General features: G+C 40.2%; 2 protein-coding genes across 2 annotated transcripts; one reads left to right on the top strand and one right to left on the bottom strand.

The window, feature by feature from the left end:
* The first annotated feature begins 12,891 nt into the window (after positions 1-12,891).
* Positions 12,892-13,482, top strand: LOC142608995 (uncharacterized). Its single transcript, XM_075780642.1, has one exon. The coding sequence runs from the start codon at positions 12,892-12,894 to the stop codon at positions 13,480-13,482; it is 591 nt and encodes a 196-aa protein (XP_075636757.1).
* Positions 13,483-21,235: 7,753 nt separating this feature from the next.
* LOC142608994 (uncharacterized) lies at positions 21,236-22,740 on the bottom strand. The gene is made up of 2 exons (XM_075780641.1): positions 21,950-22,740; positions 21,236-21,746 (listed from the first exon to the last, which is right to left on the bottom strand). Exons 1-2 carry the CDS (start codon positions 22,738-22,740, stop codon positions 21,236-21,238), a joined length of 1,302 nt encoding a protein of 433 aa, XP_075636756.1.
* Between the last annotated feature and the right edge of the window lie 2,095 nt (positions 22,741-24,835).

The raw sequence follows: 24,835 nt of genomic DNA, 5'->3' as shown, positions 1-24,835 counted from the left end.
TTGATCAGTAGTGGCGATGTATTTAACTTGAAGGTCTCGCCAGAGCACATGTTCAAGAACGAAATGGTAATCAACCTCCACATGCTTTGTGCAAGCATGAAATATGGGATTGGAGGCAATAGCCAAAGCAAACACATTGTCACACCATAGTTTGGGTGGAAAGGCAAGAGATATACCAAGATCCTTCAAGACTTATTGAATCCAGTAGAGCTCAGTTGCAGTAGTGGCAAGAGCTCTATACTCAGCCTCAATTGAAGTCTAAGGCATAGCATGGAAGATGATTTCGTACCGTATCAGCTAGTACTGTTGGTATTTATCATACTGGTATCTAAACTGGAACCAAAATGTAGGTGTTTCATTCTAGTTAAAATAACAGCCGTATCGAACCTGTTTCAGTTGTACCGAGATTCATACCAAATTTTGGCCGGTAATTGGATACCGGACCGGAACAAAAACCAAGCTTTCTTTATCAAATTTAAGAAAAATGAGGATTGTTTTGCAATTTTTCTCACCCTAAACTCAGATCTAACGCTTGCAGTAACCCATCGGCCTCAGATCTGTGCATCTTGGCCTCACTTTGGCGGTGATGACGACGGCGACTAGCGGTGAACAGCAGTACCAATGTTCATTGAGTTAGCGAAATGAAGCTGAATGCCTCACCTAAGAGAGCGCCTGAGAGCTATTTGAAAATATGTGAGTACTGATGGAAAGAGAGCTGAAATTTTAAAAAATTTTGAAGTGAGAAGTTAACTCAGGTTAACGTGTGTGGTGTAAAAAAATTGACAAAAACTACTTGGAACATGTGAAAATTTTAGAAAGACACGTTACTATTAAATTTTGATTCCTTTGGTTTTATCACCAATTACTTTCTCTACGAAACATTGAACAATGAACACCTAGCCCCAATGTATAATCATTTAAGACTTAACAAATATTTTTTATCACCAATTTTTTTTTTTCATTTTCTCTCCAATTTATAAAAGCTTAAAAATGAAATTAGTTTTAAGTTTTTTTACCAAATAAATAAATTTACAAATATGAGATCTATAAAAATAAAAATAAATAAGTAAATAATATATATATATATATAGCGGTAAACTCGAAACGGTACACCGGTATCTAATGATACCGAAATATTTCATTTCCTGACCCAATCCGAAACGGCCTCCGGTACGGTATTGATTTCCTTGAGACATAGTGTCTTGCTTTTTATCACTCCATATGATAGGGTTATGGCCTAGGCAAACAAGGTACCCAGTAGTGGATCGACGGTCAAATGGATCACTAGCCTAATCTAAATCTGAAAATGTAGAAAGGGAGAGTGGTCCAAATTGAAGAAAAATCCCAGAGGTAGGAGTACCATTAAGATATCTCAAAATGCGCTTGGCAGCAATTAAATGAGCTTTTGTTGAGGAAGACATGGATTGGCACATCTAATTCACAGCAAAGTTGAGATCAGGGCATGTGAAAATAAGATAGTGGAGAGAACCCACAAAGCTTCTATATTCCTAAGGATTAACTAGGTAAGCACCCTAATTAGGAACCAATCTCAAATTGGGGGCACATGGAGTTCTAGCAGCTTTGGAAGAAAGCATATTGTGCTTTAGAAGTAAGTTATGAGCATATTTTGAATGACTAAGAAAGAGGCCTCTAGAAGTCCTGGTGATGTGAAGACCTAGGAAGTAAGGTAGAGGACCAAGATATTTGAGCTCAAAGGCTTGACTAAGCTGCTGGATTAAGGTGTCCAAGAAGGCAGGGTTGTTGCCTGTAAGGAATATGTCATCAACATAGACCGAGATAGACTAAGAGCTTATCTTGTCTAACGATAAACAAGGATGAATCTGCCAAAGAAGCTTGTGTGAAGTAATTGAGTAGAGAACCTCTCAAACCAAGCCCTTAGGGCCTATTTCAAACCATAAAGGGATTTTCGAAGTTTGCAAACATGGTTAGGATGTATGGAATTAACATAGCCAGGGGGATGAACCATGTAGACCTCTTCCCTCAAAAAACCATGGAGAAAAGCATTTCTCAAATCCAATTTTCTCAATGGCCAATTAAATTGTACTGCAAGAGAAATGATGATACAAACAGTGGGAGGCTTAATCACAGGGCTAAAAGTTTCTTCAAAATCAACACCAAACTGCTGATGAAACCCCTTTGATACCAATCTTGCCTTGTATCTGCTAATTGAACCATCATTGTGATGCTTGAGCTTAAAAACGCACTTGCATCCCACTACATTTTGTGTAGGAGAAGGAGGAACCAAAGTCCATGTACCCTGCCTTTGTATGGTTGCAGGCCAGTTAAATTGTACTGCAAGAGAAAGGATGATACGAACAGTGGGAGGCTTAATCACAGGGGTGAAAGTTTCTTCAAAATCAACACCAAACTACTGATGAAACCCCTTTGATACCAATCTTGCCTTTTATCTACTAATTGAACCATCACTGTTATGCTTGAGCTTAAAAACCCACTTGCATCCCACTACATTTGTGTAGGATAAGGAGGAACCAAAGTCCATGTACCCTGCCTTTGTATGGTTGCAAACTCCTTATCCATAGTAGCACACCATTGTGGATATTGAGTAGCAACTTTAAAGGTAAAGGGTTCAGTAAAAGTGTAATCAATCTTGGTTGGCTTGACAGAAAAAGGCTTTTGGTTTATTGATGCCATGCTTAGACCTGGTTATCATAGGATGAGTATTTGTGGGATTTGGGAGGAAGGTACAAGTACTGTTGATGTGGGATCAGGTGGATCAGATGTAGATGTGACTGGAGCAGGAGTTGAATCAGCCTGTATACAATCAGATAAGGCATTATTGGAAGGAAGAGTAGGTGGTATGGTGGAGGTTGCTTTCTAGGAAGAGGGTGCACTGAAGTGAGGAGAGGAGATTCAGACTATGTAGATATAAGGTGGATGGGACTTAGATGAGATGTGGGTTGTGTAGGGAGTGTAGTTGTAGGAGGAGCAGCTCACTCAAGGGAGATGGAGGTAGTGAATGAGATGTAGATGCAGGGTGTGCAAGTGTAGACTATGATGTATCAGAAGTGTATGCATGTAACAAAAAGACAACCATAATGCTCTTGTATGAGAAATATTAGTTGAAGAGCTAGTGGACAAAAGGGATGGCTAGAAGGGAAAAAATTCAGTTTCATTAAAAAGGACATTTCTAGAGATGTTCGTATGAAGAGTGGTAGGTTCAAGACAATGTAGCCTTTTGAGAAAGCTAGATAGCCAAGAAAAACACATGGTTTGGTATGTGGTTGGAGTTTATGTGTATTATAAGGCCTCAATAAAGGGAAGCAAGTACAACCAAAAGTTCTGAGGTGTGTCAAATCAGGTGGAGATTGATATAACATCTCCCAAGGAGATTTATTGTGCAATAAAAGGGTAGGAAGTCTATTGATAATATGAGTAGTAGTAGAAACTACATAAGACTAGTATTGTAATGGAAGTTTAGAATGAGATAGCATGGTGAGGGAACACTCTATTAGGTGTCTGTGTTTTCTTTCTGCAACCCTATTTTGTTGGGGTGTATGTGGGCTGGAGAGATGATGAATAATGCCATTAGAAGAACAAAAATTTGTGAAGGCATTAGATGCGAATTCTCCAACACCATCTGCTCTAAGAGTTTTGATTTTGAGATCAAATTGATTCCCAACAGTGGCTTTGAAATACTTGAATATATTGAGCATCAGATTTATATTTGAGAAGATAAGTCCAAGTGAAATTGGTGAAATCATCCACAAAAACAAGGTAGTATTTAAAGTCATTCACAAAAAATATAGGGGAAGGACCCCACACATCACTATTAATAAGCTCAAGAGGCTGAAAAGAAATGAAATTTGATTTATCAAAAGGAAGTTGATGCATCTTGCCACTAAGGCAATGCTTACAATGAGTAACAATTTCATTTTTATTGAATACAACAAATTGAGGTAGAGAAGATAAAGTTGAAGAAAGAACTTTATCACTAGGGTGCCCTAGTTTATGGTGCCAAAGTAACCATTTATTGGACTAATGTGCATAAAAAGCAAAAGATATGCTAGGAAACTATGATGTTATAGTATGTGCAGAAGATGGACTCTTAAAATGTAGTAGATAGGATATACCCCATTTTCACTCAAGACCTTGTAAAGGATTCTCTCCATAAGAATATCCTGAATTTTTAGTTTATTGGCATCAAAATGATATGAACAATTGTTATGTAAACAAAACTTGTGGACAGATAGTAAATTTAATGAAATTCTAGGAACATGCAGGACATTCTTGAGCAAGAATTTATGATATTTGGTGTGTATAGAGGCATTACCTATATGATTGATGGGAAGAGTTTGACCATTACCAACAATGACTTGCTCATGTGGTTGCAGTAGTTTCCTCCTAAGGAAAGGGGAGTACGCCTCGGCCGAGTGGACCGGGGTGGAGAAAAGATGGAGTCACCACCTAGATTAGGTTTATGAACCATTTATATAGCAATCAACATAACATCACTCATCCCAAAACCCTAGCATGTTCCGATCTTATATCATATCATCTCATCCAAGGTAGTAAACAAACAAGATATCACAAAGGCAGAAACATAGACATGGCAATAAGGTATTAATATCAAAATATAATCCAAATATCTAAGCATACTATCCAAGCATCAAACAAACATATTCATTGTGTTCATCATCCAAAATGCATGTTCACGTGAATGCTTGACTTATCTCATTTACCTTACTACATCACAGCACCTATGCATCAAATGGATGGACATGTGAATACAAGTTCATGGCAAGACAAAGAAAACATTAATAGGAAGCGCTAATCTAATATATGAAGAACAAACAACAAGTAAATAGAGAAACAGATACTTAAAAGCATGAAAATGACAAAAACAGAAGCATATGATATAAAGGAAATAAAGAAACATAGGTAGAAAAACTCATATTAGGGTTTCTAGGTACAAGCATGCGTATACATACATAGGCCTGCGTACGCAGCCCAGCTGTATGCGTACTCATACTTTGAGCCTCCATACGCATGCAGAAAGCAAGCGCATGCAGACACACCCATGATTTTGAAACTTGAACCAGACCATATGGTCCGACTGGGTTAATTGGGAACTGCTCCTTGAGACTATTTTTTAACTTCCAAAACCTATTCTACACAAAAAACCTAGTGGACCATGCGAACCTGTCGAACTGCCTGGGTTTGAGAACTGTGAACAGGTCTCACAGTTCAGGCCTAAGCTCTTTTAAAAGGAAAAAAAACAAGAAGAAGAAGAAGATGATGATGATGAAGAATAGAAGAAGAGGAAGAAGATGAAAGATGACGACGAGAACAAGGATTAAAAGAAAGGGCACAGTCGTTTTGCTATGGAGTAGACCCTTTGCTAGCTATTGATGGCTACCATGTGATTGGCAAAAGCTGAAAATGTTCATGGCTACCGTGCGGCTAGAAAAAACTAAGAAATGTGAGATTTGAACTAGCCTAACTTTGGGTGTTTCAAGAGAGAAAAGTAGGATTTGAGAATAGGATGTCTAATGAAAGAAGAGATAAAAGTGAGATTTGAAAGCTCTTCACATGTGTACTAGACAGTGGACTTGTGGTTGTGAATTTTGAGATTTTTTTTGTTTGTTTTTGTTTGTACTTAAAGCTTGCACGCCACACGAGATTGAAAAGAAGTTTTGGACCTCCTACGTGTTGTTGACTTGTGACTTGTTTCTTGGTTAATTTATTTAGTGATTAGTCTAATTCTCTCTCCCCTGTAGGACTGTCTTTGTCTCGGTGTGGAGCGAGTGTCCTCTCCCTTACGCTCCAAAGCCAAAGGGTTCTTTTCCTCTCTTTTTTCCTCTTTTCTAGTTAGATATCTCATCTCCCTAAGGGTTTTTTTCCTTTCCTTTTTCTCTTTTCTAGTTAGATATCTCATCTCTATTGCGCCTAATGATATGGAACAAACTATCGTTGACAGTCTAAAAAACTTGTAGCTCACTAAAGAAGAAGAAGAGGATATAATTATATCATCCAAAAGTACACCAGATTTGCTAGAAGAATGCGAGCTGAGCTTATTTGGGAAGCTATTGGCAGATCGCCAACAAAACCAACATGCCTTTAAGAACACACCAAGATCGGCATGGAAGATGGGTTCTGATCTTAGAATAGTTGAGGTTGGAGAAAATATTCTGCAATTCAAATTTAGTTCAAGGTATTAGCTTGAGAGGGTCGAAAGGAGTGGGCCATGGAATTTCAAAAATAACCTCCTTCTGTTATGCTAATGGAGAAGAGGTTTATCATCAGTCAATATTTTCTTCACCCATGCACCATTCTGGGTCCAAATTTGGGGCTTACCATTTGAGCACATGACAAAAGAAGCTGGACATGAGATTGGTGGTAAGATAGGAAAAGTCATGGAGGTGGAAAAACGGTCATGGCAAACAGACCAAGCAAAGTTTGTGAGAGTAAGGGTGGATTTACCCATTAGGAAACCACTAAGAAGGGGGGATATATTACAAATATGGTTGGGGAAAGATGTTGGGTTTCATTTAAATATGAGAGATTGCCCACGTTCTGTTTCACTTGTGGGGAAATCAGGCATGATGATAAGCATTGCTCTGTGGTGTCCAAGAAGCAACCTTTAGAGCACCAATATGGAGAGTGGTTGAGGGTGGGGGGAGTCTCAAAAGGAGCAAGTGAAGGAATGAGAGCCTTGGGAAGTAGAAGAAATGGACCAACGAGTGGAGGAGAGTTGGGGAAAAAGCACCAGTCTACGGCAGAGGACATGGTTATTTCCGTGCAAAATGGAAAAGAAGGATGTGGAAGTGTGGGTAGGAACTTCAATCTCGAAGAAAGGAAAAAATTTGGAAATTTGGAAATGATGGAATGTTAGAAAAGCATGCAACAAGTAATCTGATTAGGTGGGAAAAATCGGAAGAGTTGGTGCAGGAAATAAGCAAGAAACAGGGGCCACGTGATGTACAAAGAGTAACTAAAAGTAGTGTAGTCAAGGAAGTGTTAAAAGCTAATGAGGTGGAGTCTTCAAGAGTGGGCCAGTCCGTGAATCCCAACAAGGAAAAGCAAGAAGAGATTAGTTAATTAAAGCCCAAAATGAACATAGAAAGCAAGGAAGGCAGAGAAGTGGTAGTCGGTCCAAGCAAAGGAAATAGTGGGGCGGGTAAAGGTAAATGGAAAAGGCTTGCAAGGGAGTTTTGGAAAGCCCAAGAGGTAAGTATGGAGAATTAGGAAACAATAGTGTGTACGAAGAGACTTGAGAGTGCAAAGGTGCTAGCATAAAGTGAAGGTAATATCCAAAAGAAAACTTGTGATGTTGAAGGTAAGAAAAAAGAGAAAATGTTTGAGGAAATGGCGGTGACTACAAGGCAGCACTGTCGAGGGTAATGATTTCTTTGGGATGGAACTGTTGGGGGCTTGGGAACCTCCGGGCAGTTAGAGTGTTGGGCGAACTAGTCCAACCATGGGATCCCAATATTGTTTTCTTGTTAGAAACAAAAATAAAGAAAAAAGCTATGGAAAAAATCAGGTTTGTTAATGGGCTCATTGTGCCCAGAAATGGTAAGGGAGGAGGATTAGCTATGCTGTCGAGAAGAGAAGTTGACTTGGAAATTATGGGATATTCCAAAAGCTTTATCGATACAATTATCATAGGGCAAAGCTTAGGGTGTAAATGGAGAATTATAGGTTTTTATGGGAACCCAGAGGCACATAGAAGGAAGGAGTCGTGGGAAGAACTTGTTGCTCTAAGTAGAAAATATCAACTCCCATGGTTGTGCTTTGGTGACTTCAATGAGATTCTGTCTAGGGAGGAAAAGATGGGTGGTGCTTTGAGATCGCAAAGGCAAATGGATAAGTTTAGGGAGGTGGTTAATGACTGCGGATTTAAAGATTTGGGGTATAGCGGTCCGGGTTTCACATGGTGTAACATGCAAGAAGGGGATAACCGAGTATACTTAAGGCTAGATCGAGCCTTTGCCACCAACGATTGGATCAATATGTTCAATGGCACAAGAGTACTCCATTTGGTAGATTCGACCTTTGACCATTGTGCTCTTCTGATTGTCGATACCATTGCAATGCAACCCCCACGAAAGTGTAGATTCCATTTTGAGGAAATGTGGACAAAAAAGGAGGAGTGTAAGGAGATCATCAAAAATGCATGGGAGGGTAGTTCGCACCAATGCACGCCTGAAGGCATAGCTACAAGTCTTTCAAGTTTATGCAACGAATTTGGTGAGATGGAATTAGTCGACTTTTGGTCATGTGCCAAAGTAAATTTAGAACAAAAGGAAGGCACTCAATGCATTGGTTCTCCAAGATAGTAATGGTAGTATGGGGAAGGAGATCAACAGATTAAGAAGGGAGATTAATGATCTTCTTGACTGTGAAGAAAGTTTATGGCATCAGAGGTCAAGGGTATTATGGTATGGCCAAGGGGATTGCAACACAAAGTTTTTCCATTCCAAAGTTTCTCGAGGAGAAAGAAAAATACAATTAGTGGCATTTGGGATGAGAATGGGAACTGGTGTAATACAAATGAGAGCATTGCAGCAGCGGCTATTTCCTATTTTGAGAAACTATATACTTCTTCCCAACCAAAAAGAATTTTGGAAGTCACAGACACAATCCATACCAGAGTAAATGAAGAGATGAACTAGATGTTGATAAGAACTTTGACAAAGGAAGATGTGGAAGCAGCTCTGAAACAAATGCACCCCACAAAAGCTCCAGGACCTGACGGTATGTCTGCTATTTTGTTCCAAAAATATTGGGATACGATTGGAAATGATATTACTTATATGTTTCTGAATGTGTTAAATTCCAATATGCCAATTGCTAATATAAATAGAACCAATATTACTTTGACCCCAAAAAAAAAAACCCATCCAAAATGAATGATTTTAGGCCTATAAGTTTAAGTAATGTAGTTTATAAGCTAGTGTCTAAAGTACTAGAAAACCGCTTGAAAAACATCCTCCCCCAAATTATCTCTGAAAACCAAAGTGCATTCCTTTGGAGAGGCTTATTACCGATAATGTTTTGGTAGCGTTTGAACTAATGCACTATCTAAAACATAAAAGATAGGGGAAAGAAAACTTTATGGCGGTTAAGCTCAACATGAGCAAGGCCTATGATCGAGTGGAATGAGGTTTATCCAGAGGGTGATGGAAAAGATGGGTTTCCACAAAAAATAGATTAATTTAATTATGCAATGCAAAAATCTACTGTATCTTACTATGTGATTATCAATGGAGTAGTGCATGGGTGTATTTATCCTAAAAGAGGTCTCCGACAAGGAGACCTTTTATCCCCTTACTTGTTCCTTTTATGTGCAGATGGATTCTCATAATTAATTAAGGAGGCAAAAATGAATCAGTTGTCGAGTAGAATTTCTATTTGCAGAGGATGCCCCATGGTTACTCACTTATTCTTTGCAGACGACAGCTTGCTAATTTGCAAAGCTACTGATCAAGAGTGCCAAAAATTAATAGATATTCTTGAGCTCTATAAAGCTGCCTCGGGCCAGAAAGTAAATGTTGATAAGTCATCTGTCTTCTTCAGTCACAACACACCCCATAAAAGAAGATGTGAGGTGTTAAACATGTTAGGATGTGTGCCCTTAAATCCTATTGTATGATGCTATGTATGATTTCATGTTGTGATTAATAAATTTGTTTTATTATTATCTAAAATAATGGTGACATGAATATTTGGACATTATTATATAGTCCGTGAGATGCATAGTATGTGATTTATGTGAAAAGTCACAAAAGATATAAATCATAAGTTTTTTGTAAACTCAAAATTTTAGTTCGTAGTCGGTAATGAAATTGGGCATTTCATCTACGAAGACTATAACATATCAACTAAGATGATTTGTCATGATCATAGAAGTGGAGACTTCTAGTTGGTATGTTGATATGTTTTAAGAGTTAAGACATATTGAACTGGACCGTTGTAAGATTTATTATTCTCCTAACTACTGTCAAATGAATAATAAATCTCACGACTTCTATTTATATAAACTCTTAATCCTAAGAGGATAATGGACCTGATCATGAATGTAGGTCGCTTTGATATATCAGGAGTGAGATCTAAAGTCACGATCAAAACCTCCGGTATGTTGGGCAGCCACATTTAGTTTTGATGGAATATATATTCTCAAGATGGAATTCATAATCTCTTAACGAAAATACAAAATATTCCCTTGAGATAAGTTTAATGGGTTTGGTTATTCAGAGTATTAGGCCTAACCACTTTAGTAAGGAGTTACTAAAGTATATATTTATGAAATTGGATTTCATAAATATATGATGAATAACATAAAGGATTAAACTGGGTACTTAAGGATTAAGATGTAGTAATTTACAAATTGGCAGTTTACATTCATGAATTTGTATTACTACTAATATTTTATGAAGGAGTTGCATGTATAATAAAGTCTTGGGATATAATTTATAAATAAAGCCTTGAGTGCAACTATATTTTTATAGTGGTATTAAATATAGTTAATGGTAATTTTGGATTTGTCAAGAGTTGACAGAAAAGCCCAAGGCCCATTGGAGCCAGTGTCTTATTGGTTCCTTTTGGTCATACTCCAAGCCACACACTAAAACCCAATTGGTAAGGCCCAAAAGGCTAGCCCAATTAGATAATTAGTTAGATACAAGGGAGAAACATACAGAATTTTATATGTAAGTGTGACATCATTGTAAAATGGTGTGTATGTGACTGTGAGACACTCTCTTATTCTCCATTGGAAAATTGATTGAGAGACCACACTTCTTGGCGTAGAGTGAAATTGGAGTGAAGATTAAAAGTGTTTCTGAGTACTTCTGATATTTTGTTTTGAATTTCATCGCACTAAGGTACGCTCTCTTGATCTTGAATTTTGAAATTTACATAGTACATGTTATCAATTGCAAATTGTGGGGGGTAAAAGCTCTTGAATAAACGTTTGGGTTTTGGGCCTGATTGGTTGGTACTAGTTTGTTTTGATCAGGGCCTCTAGGCCTACAAGTCAATACGCACTGTAGTAGTCCGAGGAGTTGTCCGAGGAGGAGTGTCTCCTCGGACAAGCCCAGCAATGACCCTGGGACTTGCTAAATGGGTTAGATGAAGAATTCTGGAAGAACTGATGGGTAAGAGGGTGATCCAAGCACCCTTTAGAAGCAGGAACATGTGAGAAATATCTAAGGAAAAAGCTGCTACCACCACATTAAAGGCCCTGAATCTACCTCCCTGGCCGCATTAATCGGGAAATGACCTCTGAACAGTAGAATTCAGCCTTCCTGCTATTATTTGAAGACTTCAAGAAGGTGGTGGATGGGACAAGTATCCAAGGGGAAGATTTGTATGACACGTGGATGAATCAGTGAAGAAGAAGAAGTATATAAGGAGACGAGAGAGGAAAGAGAGGGAGACCTGATTCTGAACGAGAAAAAAAAACTAAGAATTTTAATCTTTGGCATAGAAAGAGAAGAAATATACAATTCGTCATCGGCTTACGTCCGAGGAGGTTTCTTTGTCATACTTGTTTACTATTTGCATAGATTGTGACACTCTAGCCTGTTAATCAAACTTCTAACATCCCAAACTTAGGTTTCAAATCCATACTCTACAAATTTCATTGTATAAGGCTCATTGGGCCTGAGCCCAACACTAGTTTTTGGGTCTGGGTACAATTGTGCACTTACACAAATGAAGTAGATTCATTAATTTTCCGTTGCGTATGTTTTGTATGCGATATAAACATGTATTTTCCAACAAAGCATCCTTGGCCCAATGCAAGACACTAGACATAGTAAATATTTGGGGCTTCCTTCCATCATTGGAAGATCTAAAACCAAAATTTTTGTTGAAGTGAAGGAAAAGGTTGGGAGGAAATTAGCGGGGTGGAAGGAAAAATTATTGTCCATAGGAAGGAGATCTTGATAAAGGCCGTAGCGCAAGCGGTTCCTACGTATACAATAAGCTGCTTCTTAATCCCGAAAGGGTTGTGTGAGGAGATTGAAGGGATGATAAGAAGGTTTTGGTGGGGGCAGAGACATGAAGAATAAAAAATTGCATGGGTGAGTTGGGATAAGATGTGTAAATCGAAGTCAAATGGTGGCATGAGCTTTCAAAATTTCCATGCTTTTAACCTAGCAATGCTAGCAAAGTAAGGATGGAGACTCCTGACCAACCCAGATTCTCTTTGTGCCAAAGTCTATAAAGCTAGGTATTACCCAAATGGGGATGTTTTGAAATTAAAGCTTGGCTACAATCCATCATATGCATGGAGAAGCATCTTTAAGGCTCTTGAAGTTATCCGAAAGGGTACCTGATGGAGAGTAGGAAATGGCAAGCTAATCCATATATGGGAGGACAAGTGGCTTCCCACCCCAACAACCTATAAGGTAATCTCTCCCCCTCGGCCTTTTGATGATTTTCCTATGGTTTCTGCATTAATTGATGAAGACTCTAAAAGATGGAAGGTTGATACACCGAAGGCCTTATTTCTTCCTTTTGAGGTAGAAACAATCCTCAATATACCGCTAAGTTATAATGTACCTGAGGATAAGTTGATTTGGGTAGGAAACAAAAGAGGGGAATTTTCAGTGAAGAGTGCGTATTATATTGCCCTCAATGTAATAAACCCAACTGGAAGTGGAGAGTGTTCTCATGGTGATCCTAGAATTCCTTTATGGAAACGGATTTGGCAGTTAAAAATTGCTCCAAAAATCAGAATCTTCACATGGAAAGCTTGTTTTAATGCTTTGCTAACAATGCTAAATTTAAAGAAGAGAGGGGGGTAAACACAGATGGACTGTGCCCTTTGTGTGGAAAGGAAGGCGAATCAATCACCCACTCTCTCTTTAAATGTGATGTTGTGAAGGAAGTATGGAATCAATGGAAGGATTGTCCATTTGTAATGGGGCTGAAAACTTGGATTTTGCTGACACTGCATTAAGATTGTTACATGTAAGAACTATTAAGGACTTGGAAACTATGGTCGTGGCAGCTTGGGGCATTTGGCTTAATAGAAACCAGAGGGTGTTTGAGTCGGTCAGCCAAGGGGTAAGTCAAGTTTGGAAATTGGCAATGAATATGCTATCTGATTATAAAGAAGCGTCAAAATTTTTTTTGTTGGGTCCGTTGTCTTGTGAGGTTAGTTGGAAAAAACCCCCTGCTGGTGTTTACAAGATAAATGTTGATGGGGCTACTGCAGATGGTCGAAGATGCTCAAGCATTGGGCTGGTCATAAGGGATTTTAGAGGAGAGGTTGTTACTGTCCTTTGCAGAGTACTCCAAGGCAATTTTTCGGTTGATGAGACTGAAGTTCTAGCTGTGGAAGCGGGGATTCTACTTGCAAAGGAAATGGGCCTTCATCATATTACTATTGAATCAAACTCACTCTCTGTAGTGCAAAGAATTTTATCCAAGGAAGTCAAAGGAGAAATGGACCATATTGTCCAAGGAATTCTTTCTCTTCTTGAATGATTTAGCAGCTGGCAGGTCAGGCACCTGAAAAAAGGGAGTACAACAGGGTGGCACATGAGCTAGCTCGTTTTGCTAGATGGAAAAATATTAGTCAGGTGTGGAGAGGTGTGTCTCCTCTAGTAGTGAGGAATCTGGTCCACATGGATTGCTTGTAATGGTGCTGCTTCTTACACTTTGTTGTACTTCCATTTCAGCTCTAATGAAAGTTATTCTCATAAAAAAATTAAAAAAAAATAAAAAACTCTACGAAGTACAAACCCACCAATTCGTACATTAATTTATTGCTTTACACTATAAGATTGTCCATTCAATGTAAGATTTACACTATAAGATTAAACAAATACACACAATATTATATACATTCACAACAAAAAAAGATATATAACATTATACAAGCTAATGTCCCCCACCATTCAAGTTGTTGCTCTTTTTAAAAGAAATTAATTTCATGGCAAAATGTCTATTAAATTGTTTATTGGGTTTCATAAATTAATTTAATGTGAAATTTCTATTAGATCTCTATATTTATTTAGATTTTTTATGTAATTTTTCAATTTTTACTAATTTTATATATTTATTTATATTTTAAATAATTATTAAATTAATTATGACATCATCACAGTTCGACCTCAGTCCAACCTCAAAAACCTTGAACCTCTCCCTTTTACGGTTCATTGAACGGTCCGGATTTCAAAACCATGGATACATCCTAGAACCTTGACATGCTTTATATCAAAAAATTAAAAATTAAAAAAAAAAAATCTAATAACCTAACATGCTTTATATCAAAAGATAATGAAAATCTAAACTAAACAAACATATTATGGCATAACTAAATAAGAAAAAAACAAACACAACTAGAACCAAAACAAGAAAAAGACTAAAAAAAGAAAAAGAAGGTTTAGAACATATACCTCAAAAACAAAAGCTCTTTGGCTTGATTTTGACCATTTCCCTTAATTAAATCTATTCACAACTAAACAAAATTCATTAGTAAACTTCAAAACTCGAATATCAATACCAGAAAAGGTCCCAGTCAAAAGAAAATTGACTTAAGGATGTTTTGTGAAAAACTCCCTCTTTGATTCACTATTTCTAATGAATCTTAGGTTTTCTCTTCAGATTTTCTGTGTCTTTGAAATATATCATGTAAGGCTTTATATAATTGAAAAAATAGGGGTTTAGAATGGCTCTCAGATGATGTGGAATTCATTTCAAACCTCAGCTTTTAATTCAGAAAACCTTCCTTTCATAGCTCCTGGAACCCTAGCTGCATACGCAGGCCCGTGTATGCATACACATACATTAAACTTGTGTACGCATATGCATGTATTCGTACGCATGCCCTAGGGTTTTCGTGACATTTATTTTCTATAAATAGCTTTATTTTATTCATGAAAGAGTTATATTTTCCATAAAAATCTTCCTCAAGTCAATTTATAATGTGATCGAGCCCTAAACCAACCTTGGGCTTTAGAATTTTACCATCACTAGGGAATGAGGGTCCGAGTCATAAGGGGTACAAAATGAGGTGTCTACAGCTTAGGACCCTTGTATTGGGATTGGGTAGATAGGATGTTAAGTTTAGCTGTGAGATGGTTTTATGTGCCAAAATCTGCAAGCCGTGGATCTTGAGTGCCAGTGATTGCTGCATTGGAGGCTATAGCCATTGCTGCTAACTTGGTAGGTGGATTCTTGCCTTGATAGGCAAATCCATCCTATGGTAACTATCAAAGGCTTGGTGACCTGAGTTGCCACAGATCTAACAGATTAGGCGTGTATTCTTAATTTTGTAGGGGTGATTGCCAAACTGAGATGCTTGATTCTGAGGTGAATAGTTATGACGTGGAGAATAATCTTGATTCTAAGGTGAATAGCTCTGATGTAGAGAATAACCACCACTGTTGTTATTATTATATCTTCCACTACCTCTACCACCTCTATTACCACCATTTCTACCTCTTCCTTTGCCAGATCCATGAGTTTGAGATTGGGAATTGCCATTAGATTTGCTATTAAAAGCAAACATAGCCAAGGCATGTGGTATTGTCTTTGAGTTCTCCACCATAGCTTGTTCCTCACTGTGTAGCATGATAAAGAGTTGCTCATAAGTGATAGGATCACTTTTGGTTTGTATGGTAGAGCAAAAGTGTGCAAATTCCATAGGTAAGCCTCAAAGAACAATACTAAGTAGTTCTTCATTGTCAACAGCTACACCAACTGCAAGCATTTCATCTACTGCTATCTTGATTTTTTGAAGAAAATTGTTTACAAAATCACTTCCTTTCTTTATGCTTTGAAGGTCAAGTTTCAGATTCAAGATGTTTTCTCTTGAGGTGGAAGTGAACCTTTGTTCAAGAGTATTCCAAACCTCACAAGAGCTTGTGATTCCTACAACAAGTGAAAACACTTGTGGAGTTAGTGTTGAGTTTATCAAAGAAAGATAAGCCTTATCTTTGATTTTCCATGCTTGGAATTCAGGATTCACACTAGCAGTGGAATTTCCATGTGCATCAAGAACAAATTAAGAAGGTTGTAGCACTGTGCCATCAATATGCCCTACGAGAGAGTAAGCCTTAAGTATTGTAACTAGCTGATGCTTCCGTGGTATGTAATTGGTATAGTCAAGCTTAATTGAAATGATATTGGACATATTTGAGAGAAGTAGTAAAGGGGAATGAGATTGGGAATTGTGTAGTAGGTTGAGAGTTAGTGCTTATTAAGGATGAAGAAGCGAAAGTCATGGTTTGAGCTCTGATACCATGAAAGAAGATGAGCATCAAGAAGTGCAACATTGGCGGACTGCAAGTAGAGAGAGAATTCTAGAGTAAGCAATTCTGTGAAATTATATTAAAGCTTATAAGTTTAGATACAATATAGATTAGCTCTATTTATAGAGCATACATTGACACTAATTCTAGAACCATTCTACTTTAACTAACTCCTAATAGATATGTAACGAAATCTCAACCTAAACTAACTGTTCTACAGCTGTACTACAAAATATCTGGGTGTAAAATATCTATTGAAGTTAAGCTTGTGTAACAGAGAGGCAGAGCAAGCCTGGAGAGGCAAGTCCATTCTAAACACAATAACAGAAAATGGCGGCGCCTTCCTTCAAAATAAACATAAAACATTTAGACCAAAACGATGTCGTTTGACACTAACTCAAACGTCATCGTTTAGGCTAATGTTACTTTTGCAAGATAGCTGTTAAAGGTTCCACTTTCTCTTTCTCTTCATTTGAATTTGTGCTTCCTTTATCAGCTTTGACTAATATACTCTAGAAAATCTATAATGAGATCAAGTTTGTGGCATCCCCTGATCTTGAAGAGCACAAGCAAGTACCACACCAAAGGTGACCACGAGATCAAGGAAGAGCAAATTAAGGTTGATGTTGCTGAAATCGTCAGTAAGTCACATAATCCTTGCACGCTCTAGACACAACCTGCACAACAAAGAAGAAAAAGACCTTACAAAGAGTACCGGTGTAGTACCGGACAAGTACCCTCCGAAAATTAAATTAGAAAACTCTCACAACTCTAGAGTGTTAGAGTTGGGGGGAAATTATGCATACCTTGATCTTTTAGAGTTTTGGGTTTTTATAGTAGTGTAGAACCGACTTTTGTTTCTTGGCGAAGATGAATTTTTCCTTGTAGGGAAGATCCTCATAAATGTACGTATTTTACGGGATCCTTTCCATATAGAGATTCTGTTAATTAGGGTTAATCGTGAAGTATAAGACATTTCCATTTGAAGCTCCATGAGGACCAATTAAACCATGTGGGTGCCACGTGGCTTTGCCACCATCCACTTCATATCCGTCTACTTTCTCATCCATATGCCACAAAGAGTCCATCCACCTTTAACACGTTTCGTCGTGTTGCTTCCTTTCCTTTGACTGTCCACAACCTAGTACAATCGCTTATGACAAGTTCTGTAAAATGAGATCATATACTTTAATTGTCCTCTTCAGTTGCCCCCTCACTCTATGGGTCCGTCAACTTATTTCCCAGACGAACCCATAGAGTGACGGTTTAACTCAACCCTTAGGAAATGCATTATGATTTGATAGGCTAGCCTAGTGCCATTAATGCAGTAGGGGCACGTGGCACGTTTCTAGTGGTTAATTGCTCGTACCGAAGTGTCCCTTCATCTTCCACATCGTTCCCTCTATATATATATATATATATATATCTGTTGCTTCTCCCTCTCATTTTTACTTCCCACAACAAATTTTCAGAGCCAGAGCGCCTCTGTCTACTTTCTTTTCAGCTTTGTCTCCCCCGTCGCTTTTTGGAGACCGTTCACTTGTTGCGACTGTCTGCTACGTTGTGTCCGTTTCCTCTTCATATCGTTTAGCTGGTAAGCATCCGTTGCCTTTCACTGAGTTCTCCTTTTTGTTTTTTACTTTAAATATTGCTTGCCCGTTGTCTACGTAGAATTGTAGAGTCTTAGGGTTTTATCCGTCACGTGTAGGTGACAAATGTCTAGTGAGGTGTCGAGTGATCAATTGTGTGTCCGCGAAGGAGTGGGCTACGATGAGGTGTATCCGTTTGGTCATGATGACCCCGACACCTCTCATGATGAAAGGGATCTGTTTGCCAGTTCTCCTTTGGAGGAGGATAAGGACATGGACGTGGTCGGGTTAGAGGGAGGTTTAAATGGTGACTCAAACAGTTCAAATATAATCTACGTTGATCCTCCCGTCCAGTCAGTTGTAGGTTCGGATGGCCTTAGGGAGTTTATCCTTCTCCCATTGTGGATGGTAAACGATTTCAATTCTACCATCAAGCGAAAACATTTCGAGTCCCTTAGGGAGAGGTACTAGATCCCCGTCGGCATCCCTATCCGTTTACCTTTCAAGTCCAAAAAGTGTTACTATGAGGGGGTCGAGGACGTCAAGGTATATAAGCAGATGTTTAAGGCGGGACTTACGTTCCCTCTAAGCACTCTTCACTGTCGTCTTCTTCAGTACCTGGGGCTAGCCGTCACCGAAATCACTCTGAAAGCCTGAAGAGTGTTCCTTGGTCCAGAAGTCTTGTATGGAGTCTTGAGTGACGGGGAGCGTAGGATGATGGTGGAGGGGTTCTTTCATTGCTACTATCCATCCGTGATTAGCTAGTCCAAGGGTATGTACAACTTCCTACCAAGGAAGCCTGTACTCAGGCTAATGTGTGACACTCTTGACTCCAACAGAAACTAGAAGAGTCGGTATTTCTTCCTCTAAGGTGACGACTAGATGTGTCACCCCAACGATCAGGAGTATATGCCCGTAGACAAAACTTGGGGCATAATGCCTTCGTCTAGTAGGTGTCCGTTTGTTTTAAATTATGTTTTTTATTTACTGTTGTTGGTCTAACCGTCCCCTTTTTTGCAGCTCAAGACCGTCCAGAGGTGACCTAGGAGCAGTGGAGCTTTCTGGAGAAATTTTTTGCGATTAAATTGAAGAAGAGGGTGTGGACGAAGCTTGTTACCTTGGACACAATCCATTGGTACTGTGACGGTCTTGAGCCCACTGAAGCTACCCGCGCTACGACAGTCAGACATGCAGACGTAAGTTTGTCATCCTTTATTTTCTCCTTTTACTTTTTGTAATTTACCAAACCCTTTTCTCTCCATCTACTTTGATGTAGAAATGGAGGAAGGTAAGAGGAGAGCCTTTACAAAGCAGTAGGCTGCGGTGAAGAAGAAGCAAGAGGGCGGCTTGCCTCCTAAGACTGCCGTACAAGTCAACCCGTCCCTAAAGAGGAGACCGTCAGAGAAGTCTAACCGTCCCCTTAAAAAACCCAAGGTCATGGTGGAGTCAGCCGTCGGGGTAAAGGCTGAAACAAAGAAGACACCTACCCTGCCTGGTCCGGGGAAAGGAAAGGTTTTCATGACAAGTCAGGTTCTTGTCACCAAAAAACCACCTGTCCTCCTCCGTGAAGACCCTAGGTATGCACTAGAGCAGCTTTCATCCATCATTAAAGCTGACGATTATAAGGACTTAAGCAATCATGCAACCGAGGCCATGGGGGAGACGGGTCTCTTTAGCATCGCATAGGTGAATATGCCCGTCCCTTTCCTTTTTGTCAAATTGTCTCCGTACTCTTTTAACCCTTTTTTGGTTTCTACAAGGGATGCTAATGATGAAGGGGTTGATGGACCATTGTCTCTCTCATGAGATGGCGTTGGACCGTGTTAGGGCTAAGGCGATGGTGCTGGAGCTGGAGGAGCTGAAGGCCTGGAAGGCAGTCTAGGAGAAAAAACTTGCTGCATTAGAGCAACTCCGGGGTGAACTGGAGAAGCAGATGGAGGTGCTGAGGAAGGTCCTTGAAGACAAGGAAGGAGAAATCAAAGACGTCAAGGACCAGCTTCGTCAGGCTAACGAAAATGCGATACATGAGTATCGCGACTCTGATGCCCTTCTAGTGGAGCTCAGTGGCTCATTTGCAGGTGGCTTTGATGACTGCTTCCGTCAGGTCAAGGCCTCTTTTCCTGACCTGGACCTGTCCTACGTTTCCCTTGAACCCTAGGCTCAGACTCCAGCACAGCCCGTCTACTCTGAAAGCACTAACGAGTTGTTCGCCAATGACACCATTGCTAACCCTCAAGGTGACGGGGAGACTGCTCCTGTAGAAGAGGCCAAATCCATTGGGTATGAAGTCAGTCCACTTAAGGGGGATCAGACTGCCAAAGGGAAGGACGGAGAGGACCCTGTGGACCAAGAGTAGATTTTTGTTTTTTGATTTAATTTTTCTTTTGTACATGTAAAGATTTTTGGGAAAACAATGTTTTTGTTAACCGTTGCCTATTTTAGGCCTTGCATGTAGACATTTGCCCTTTATTGGGCTTTTATAATATTTTAGTATTTGGTGTCTGTATTTTGACCATATAACTGTCAATATATGTTTGCAATACATCTGTCCACTTATTGCCTTGATAAATTCAAATCATCCCAAAGGATGACCCCATCCCTTTGTGGACTTAAAAATATTCAAATCACCCCTTGGGATGAACTCGTCCACGTGTGGACTTCATAAATGTAGGTCATCCCTTTAGGATAATCTCATCCACTTTTGGACTTGATATATTCAAATCACCCCTTGGGATGAACCCGTCCACGTGTGGACTTCATAAATGTAGGTCATTCCTTTAGGATAATCTCATCCACTTTTGGACTTGATATAATCAAATCACCCCTTGGGATGATCTCGTCCACTTTTGGACTTAATATATTCAAATCACCCCTTGGGATGATCTCGTCCACTTGTGGACTTCATCAATATAGGTCATCCCTTTAGGATGACCCCATCCACTTTGTGGACTAAACGGATGTGAGTCATCCTATAGGGTGAGCCTGTCCACCTGTGGACTTAATAATGAATCTGAGTCATCCCTTTAGGATGAGCCCGTCCACTTATGAACTTAATAAAGAATGTGAGTCATCACTTTAGGATGAGCCCATCCACTTGTGGACCTGATAAATAATAATCCTAGTACACATACACTTGACATAACTGAATAACTCTTCTTATTGTGAAAAACACGCATGTAGAAATTGTTCTTAAAAAGAAATAAAAACAACTACCCTTCGGGCTTTTAGATAATACTGCTAATAGTAAAAATTATTTTAAAGGAAGTAAACTAGAAATGAGGAGTGGCGTCGTTCGTGCCCTTGTCTACTGGTAGTACTTTTTCAGGTGCTCCGTGTTCCATGGGTGGTGTAACTTTTGCCCGTCTAGCACTCCAGGTGGTAGGTGCCTTTCCTTTACCATGACTCGATCTTGTAGGGTCCTTCCCAATTAGGTCCAAGCTTTCGCTGGGCAGGATCTCTTGTGGTGCCCGTCACCTTCCTTAAGATGAGGTCTCTAACTTGGAAGTCCCTGTGTCTGACTTTGGAGTTATAGTGCTTAGCCATGAGGTCCTGGTACTGTGCTAGCCTTTGCTCAGCCGTTACTCTAACCTCATCCACTAAATCAAGCTGAAGGTGCATAGCTTCATCATTCCCACTCTCGTCATAGCTTCCAACTCTGTAGCTTGTGAGTCCAACCTCGGCCAGGATAACTGCCTCGCTTCCGTATGCTAGTCGAAACAGAGTCTTTCCCGTAGGTTTCCTTGTTGTTGTTCTGTAAGCCCATAAAATGCTTGGTAATTCTTTCAGCCATATTCCCTTTGCCCCCTTAAGCCGAGTCTTGATGATTTGAGCAAGGATCGATTTGTGACATCGACTTGTCCGTTGGCTTGAGGGTGGGCGGGTGATGAGTAGTGATTCTTGATTCCTAGTTGTGAGCAAAAATCTCTGAATGAATCGTTGTCAAACTGCTTCCCATTGTCTGAGACTAATACCCTAGGTATACTATACCTGCAGATGATGTTCCTCCATACAGAGCTTCGTATGTTCTTCTCTGTGATGGTGGCCAGGGCTTTGGCTTCCAACCACTTGGGGAAGTAGTCTATACTGACTACTAGGAATTTCAACTACCTAATTGTTGTTAGGAACGATTCCATGATATCCAACCCCCATTGAACGAAAGGCCATAGGGCCATCATTGGGGTAAGCTCCTTTGTTGGTTGCCTGATGAGGTTGCCAAACCTCTGACACTTGTCACAAGCTTTGACGTATGTATGGGCATCCTTCTGCATGGTGGGCCAATAGTATTCTGCCCTAATTAGTTTATGCACTAAAGACCACGATCCTGAATGGTTCCCGCACACCCCTTCGTGTACTTCTCTCATGACATAATCTGCTTCCTCGAAGTTAAGACACCTTAAGTACGGACGGGAGAAGCCCCTTTTGTACAAGATGCCTTTTATTAGTACGAACTGCGCTGCCTGTACCTTTAGCTTCCTAATGGCCTCCTTACTGTCTAGTAGCATACTTTCCTTTAAGTAGGAGGTTATCGGCGTGGTCCAGTTGTTTTCGAAAATTACCTCCTGTATATTGATGCCATTTATTAATGGTGAATTTTGAACAAAGGACAGTACCTGGCTAGGGATAAGCATGTGTTCTGCTGATGCAGCCTTGGCGAGGCGGTTGGCTTGCTCGTTCTCCTCCCTTAGGATTTGAATGAACTTCGCTTGGAGGTTGTTTACTCGATACTTCACTTGCTCTAGGTACTTCTTCATCTGTTCGCTCTTGCATTCGTAACCTCCAGTCACTTGACTTGTGACTACTTGAGAGTCACAATACATGACCACATTTGTAGCTCCTACCACTCTAGCTAGGTCTAGCCCTACTATTAAGGCTTCGTACTCCGCCTTGTTATTGGTCATAGGGAAGTCAAGTCGGATCATGCACTCGATCTCGTCTCCTTCTAGAGAATGAAGAACTATGCCAACTCCACCTGCCTATTTATTGGATGATCCATCCATGTAAATACTCCATTGTGGCTGCGCTCCTGCCCCCTAGTCCTCCGCGTTTGTGAATTTCGTGATGAAGTGAGCAATGGCTTGCCCTTTTATGGCCGTTAATGGGTGATACTGTATGTCAAATTCACTCAACTCAATTACCCATAACGCCATCCGTCCAGCTGCTTCAGGGCTGCTCATTGCTCTTCACAGGGGTTTGCTTGTCAAGACGACCACAGTGTGGGCCTGGAAGTATGGTTTGAGCTTACGAGCTGCAGTTACCAACACCAAGGCGAGCTTTTCCATCAAGGGGTATCTCTCTTCTGCACCCTAGAGTGCTTGGCTAGTGTAGTATACAGGCTTTTGTACCCTGTCTTCTTCCCTGACTAAGGCTACGCTGACAATTGCCGGAGAGATTGCCAAATAGAGGAATTATTCCTCGCCCAGTTTGGAGGGACTCAGCAGTGGTGGGTAGGAGAGGTATGCTTTCAAGTCTTTGAACACTTGCTGATATTCAGCTGTCCATTCAAACGACTTCTTCAACGTGTGGATGAATGGCAAGCACTTGTCCGCTGCTCTTAAGGCGAACCTGCTTAGTGTGGCTACTTTGTCGTTGAGACCCTGTACTTCCTTGATGTTTGTTATCTCCATTATTGTCTGTATCTTGTCCGGGTTAACCTCAATACCTCTTTGGGGTACCATAAACCCTAGGAACTTTCCAGCCGTCACCCCAAATGCACATTTGTTCAGATTTAGTTTCATGCTGTACGAATGAAAGGTATCAAAGGTTTCCTTGAGGTCATCCAAATGGTTGTCTTCCTGCAGGCTCTTTACTAACATGTCGTCGATGTAGACTTGAATGTTCCTCCCAATTTGATGTGAAAACATCTTGTTCATCAACCTTTGATACGTGGCACTTGTGTTCTTGAGTTCGAATGGCATTAATTTATAGCATAAGAGACCCTGGCTGGTAATGAAAGAAGTCTTCTCCTGATCGGCTTTATCCATCTTGATCTAGTTGTAACCAGAGAATGCGTCTGTGAAGCTCAGCAGCTGGTGTCTTACTGTCGAATCCACCAAGATGTCAATTGGGGAAAAAAGGCAGCTGTCCTTGGAGCAAGTCCTGTTTAAATCTGTGAAGTCTACGCACATTCTCCACTTTCCGTTGGCCTTTTTGACCATCATCACGTTGGTCAGCTAGTCGGGGTAGTATACTTCTCTTACGAATTCAGCTTCAAGTAACTTGCGAACTTCTTCCGCTATGGCCTTGTACCACTCCTGCGCAAACACCCGTTTCTTCTGGTGGATGGGAGAAAACAAGGGCGAGACATTTAATTTATGGACTATGACCGAAGGATCGATTCCGGGCATGTCTTCGTGGCTCTAAGCGAAGACATCCTGGTTTTCCCTTAGAAATGCTGTGAGTGCCTAGCGGACTGGCAGGTTAGCATGAGTACCTACTCTTATCGTTCCCTTGGGCTTAGAGTCATCGAGGAGTACCTCTTCCAACCCTTTGACTAGTTTTGCCACCGTCCATTGTTCTTCTATGCACATGGTCTGTAAATGGGTGTCCATCTCTAGCACATGGCGATGTAGCACTCGCATGCTACTACTTGATCCCTTCGTACCTCTCCTACTCCATATTTGGTGGGGAACTTGATCATCAGGTGGTAAGTGGAGGTTATGGCCTTCCACGAATTAAGGGTAGGATGGCCCAAGATGGCGTTGTAAGCGGATGAACAGTCTACAACCAGGAATGTGACATCCTCGGTGATCTGTTGAGGGTAATCACCGACTGTTACGGGCAAAGTGACTACACTGGATGGGTACACTCTTATTCCTCCAAATCCAACGAGTGGTGCATTAGTTGAAGTTAGCCGTTCTTTCCTAATCCTCATCTACTAGAAGGCTGGGTAGTAGAGTATATTAGCAGAGCTCCCATTATCCACCAGGACCCTATGAGTGTTTTAGTCCCCAATCCATATGCTCACTACAAGTGCATCGTCATATGGGTGGTGGA

The sequence above is a fragment of the Castanea sativa genome, chromosome 9 (genome assembly GCF_040712315.1).
Source record: "Castanea sativa cultivar Marrone di Chiusa Pesio chromosome 9, ASM4071231v1".
Taxonomy (NCBI): Eukaryota; Viridiplantae; Streptophyta; class Magnoliopsida; order Fagales; family Fagaceae; genus Castanea; species Castanea sativa.
Note: the sequence above shows the minus strand (reverse complement) of the source record. Positions and strands in the feature narration are given on the sequence as shown.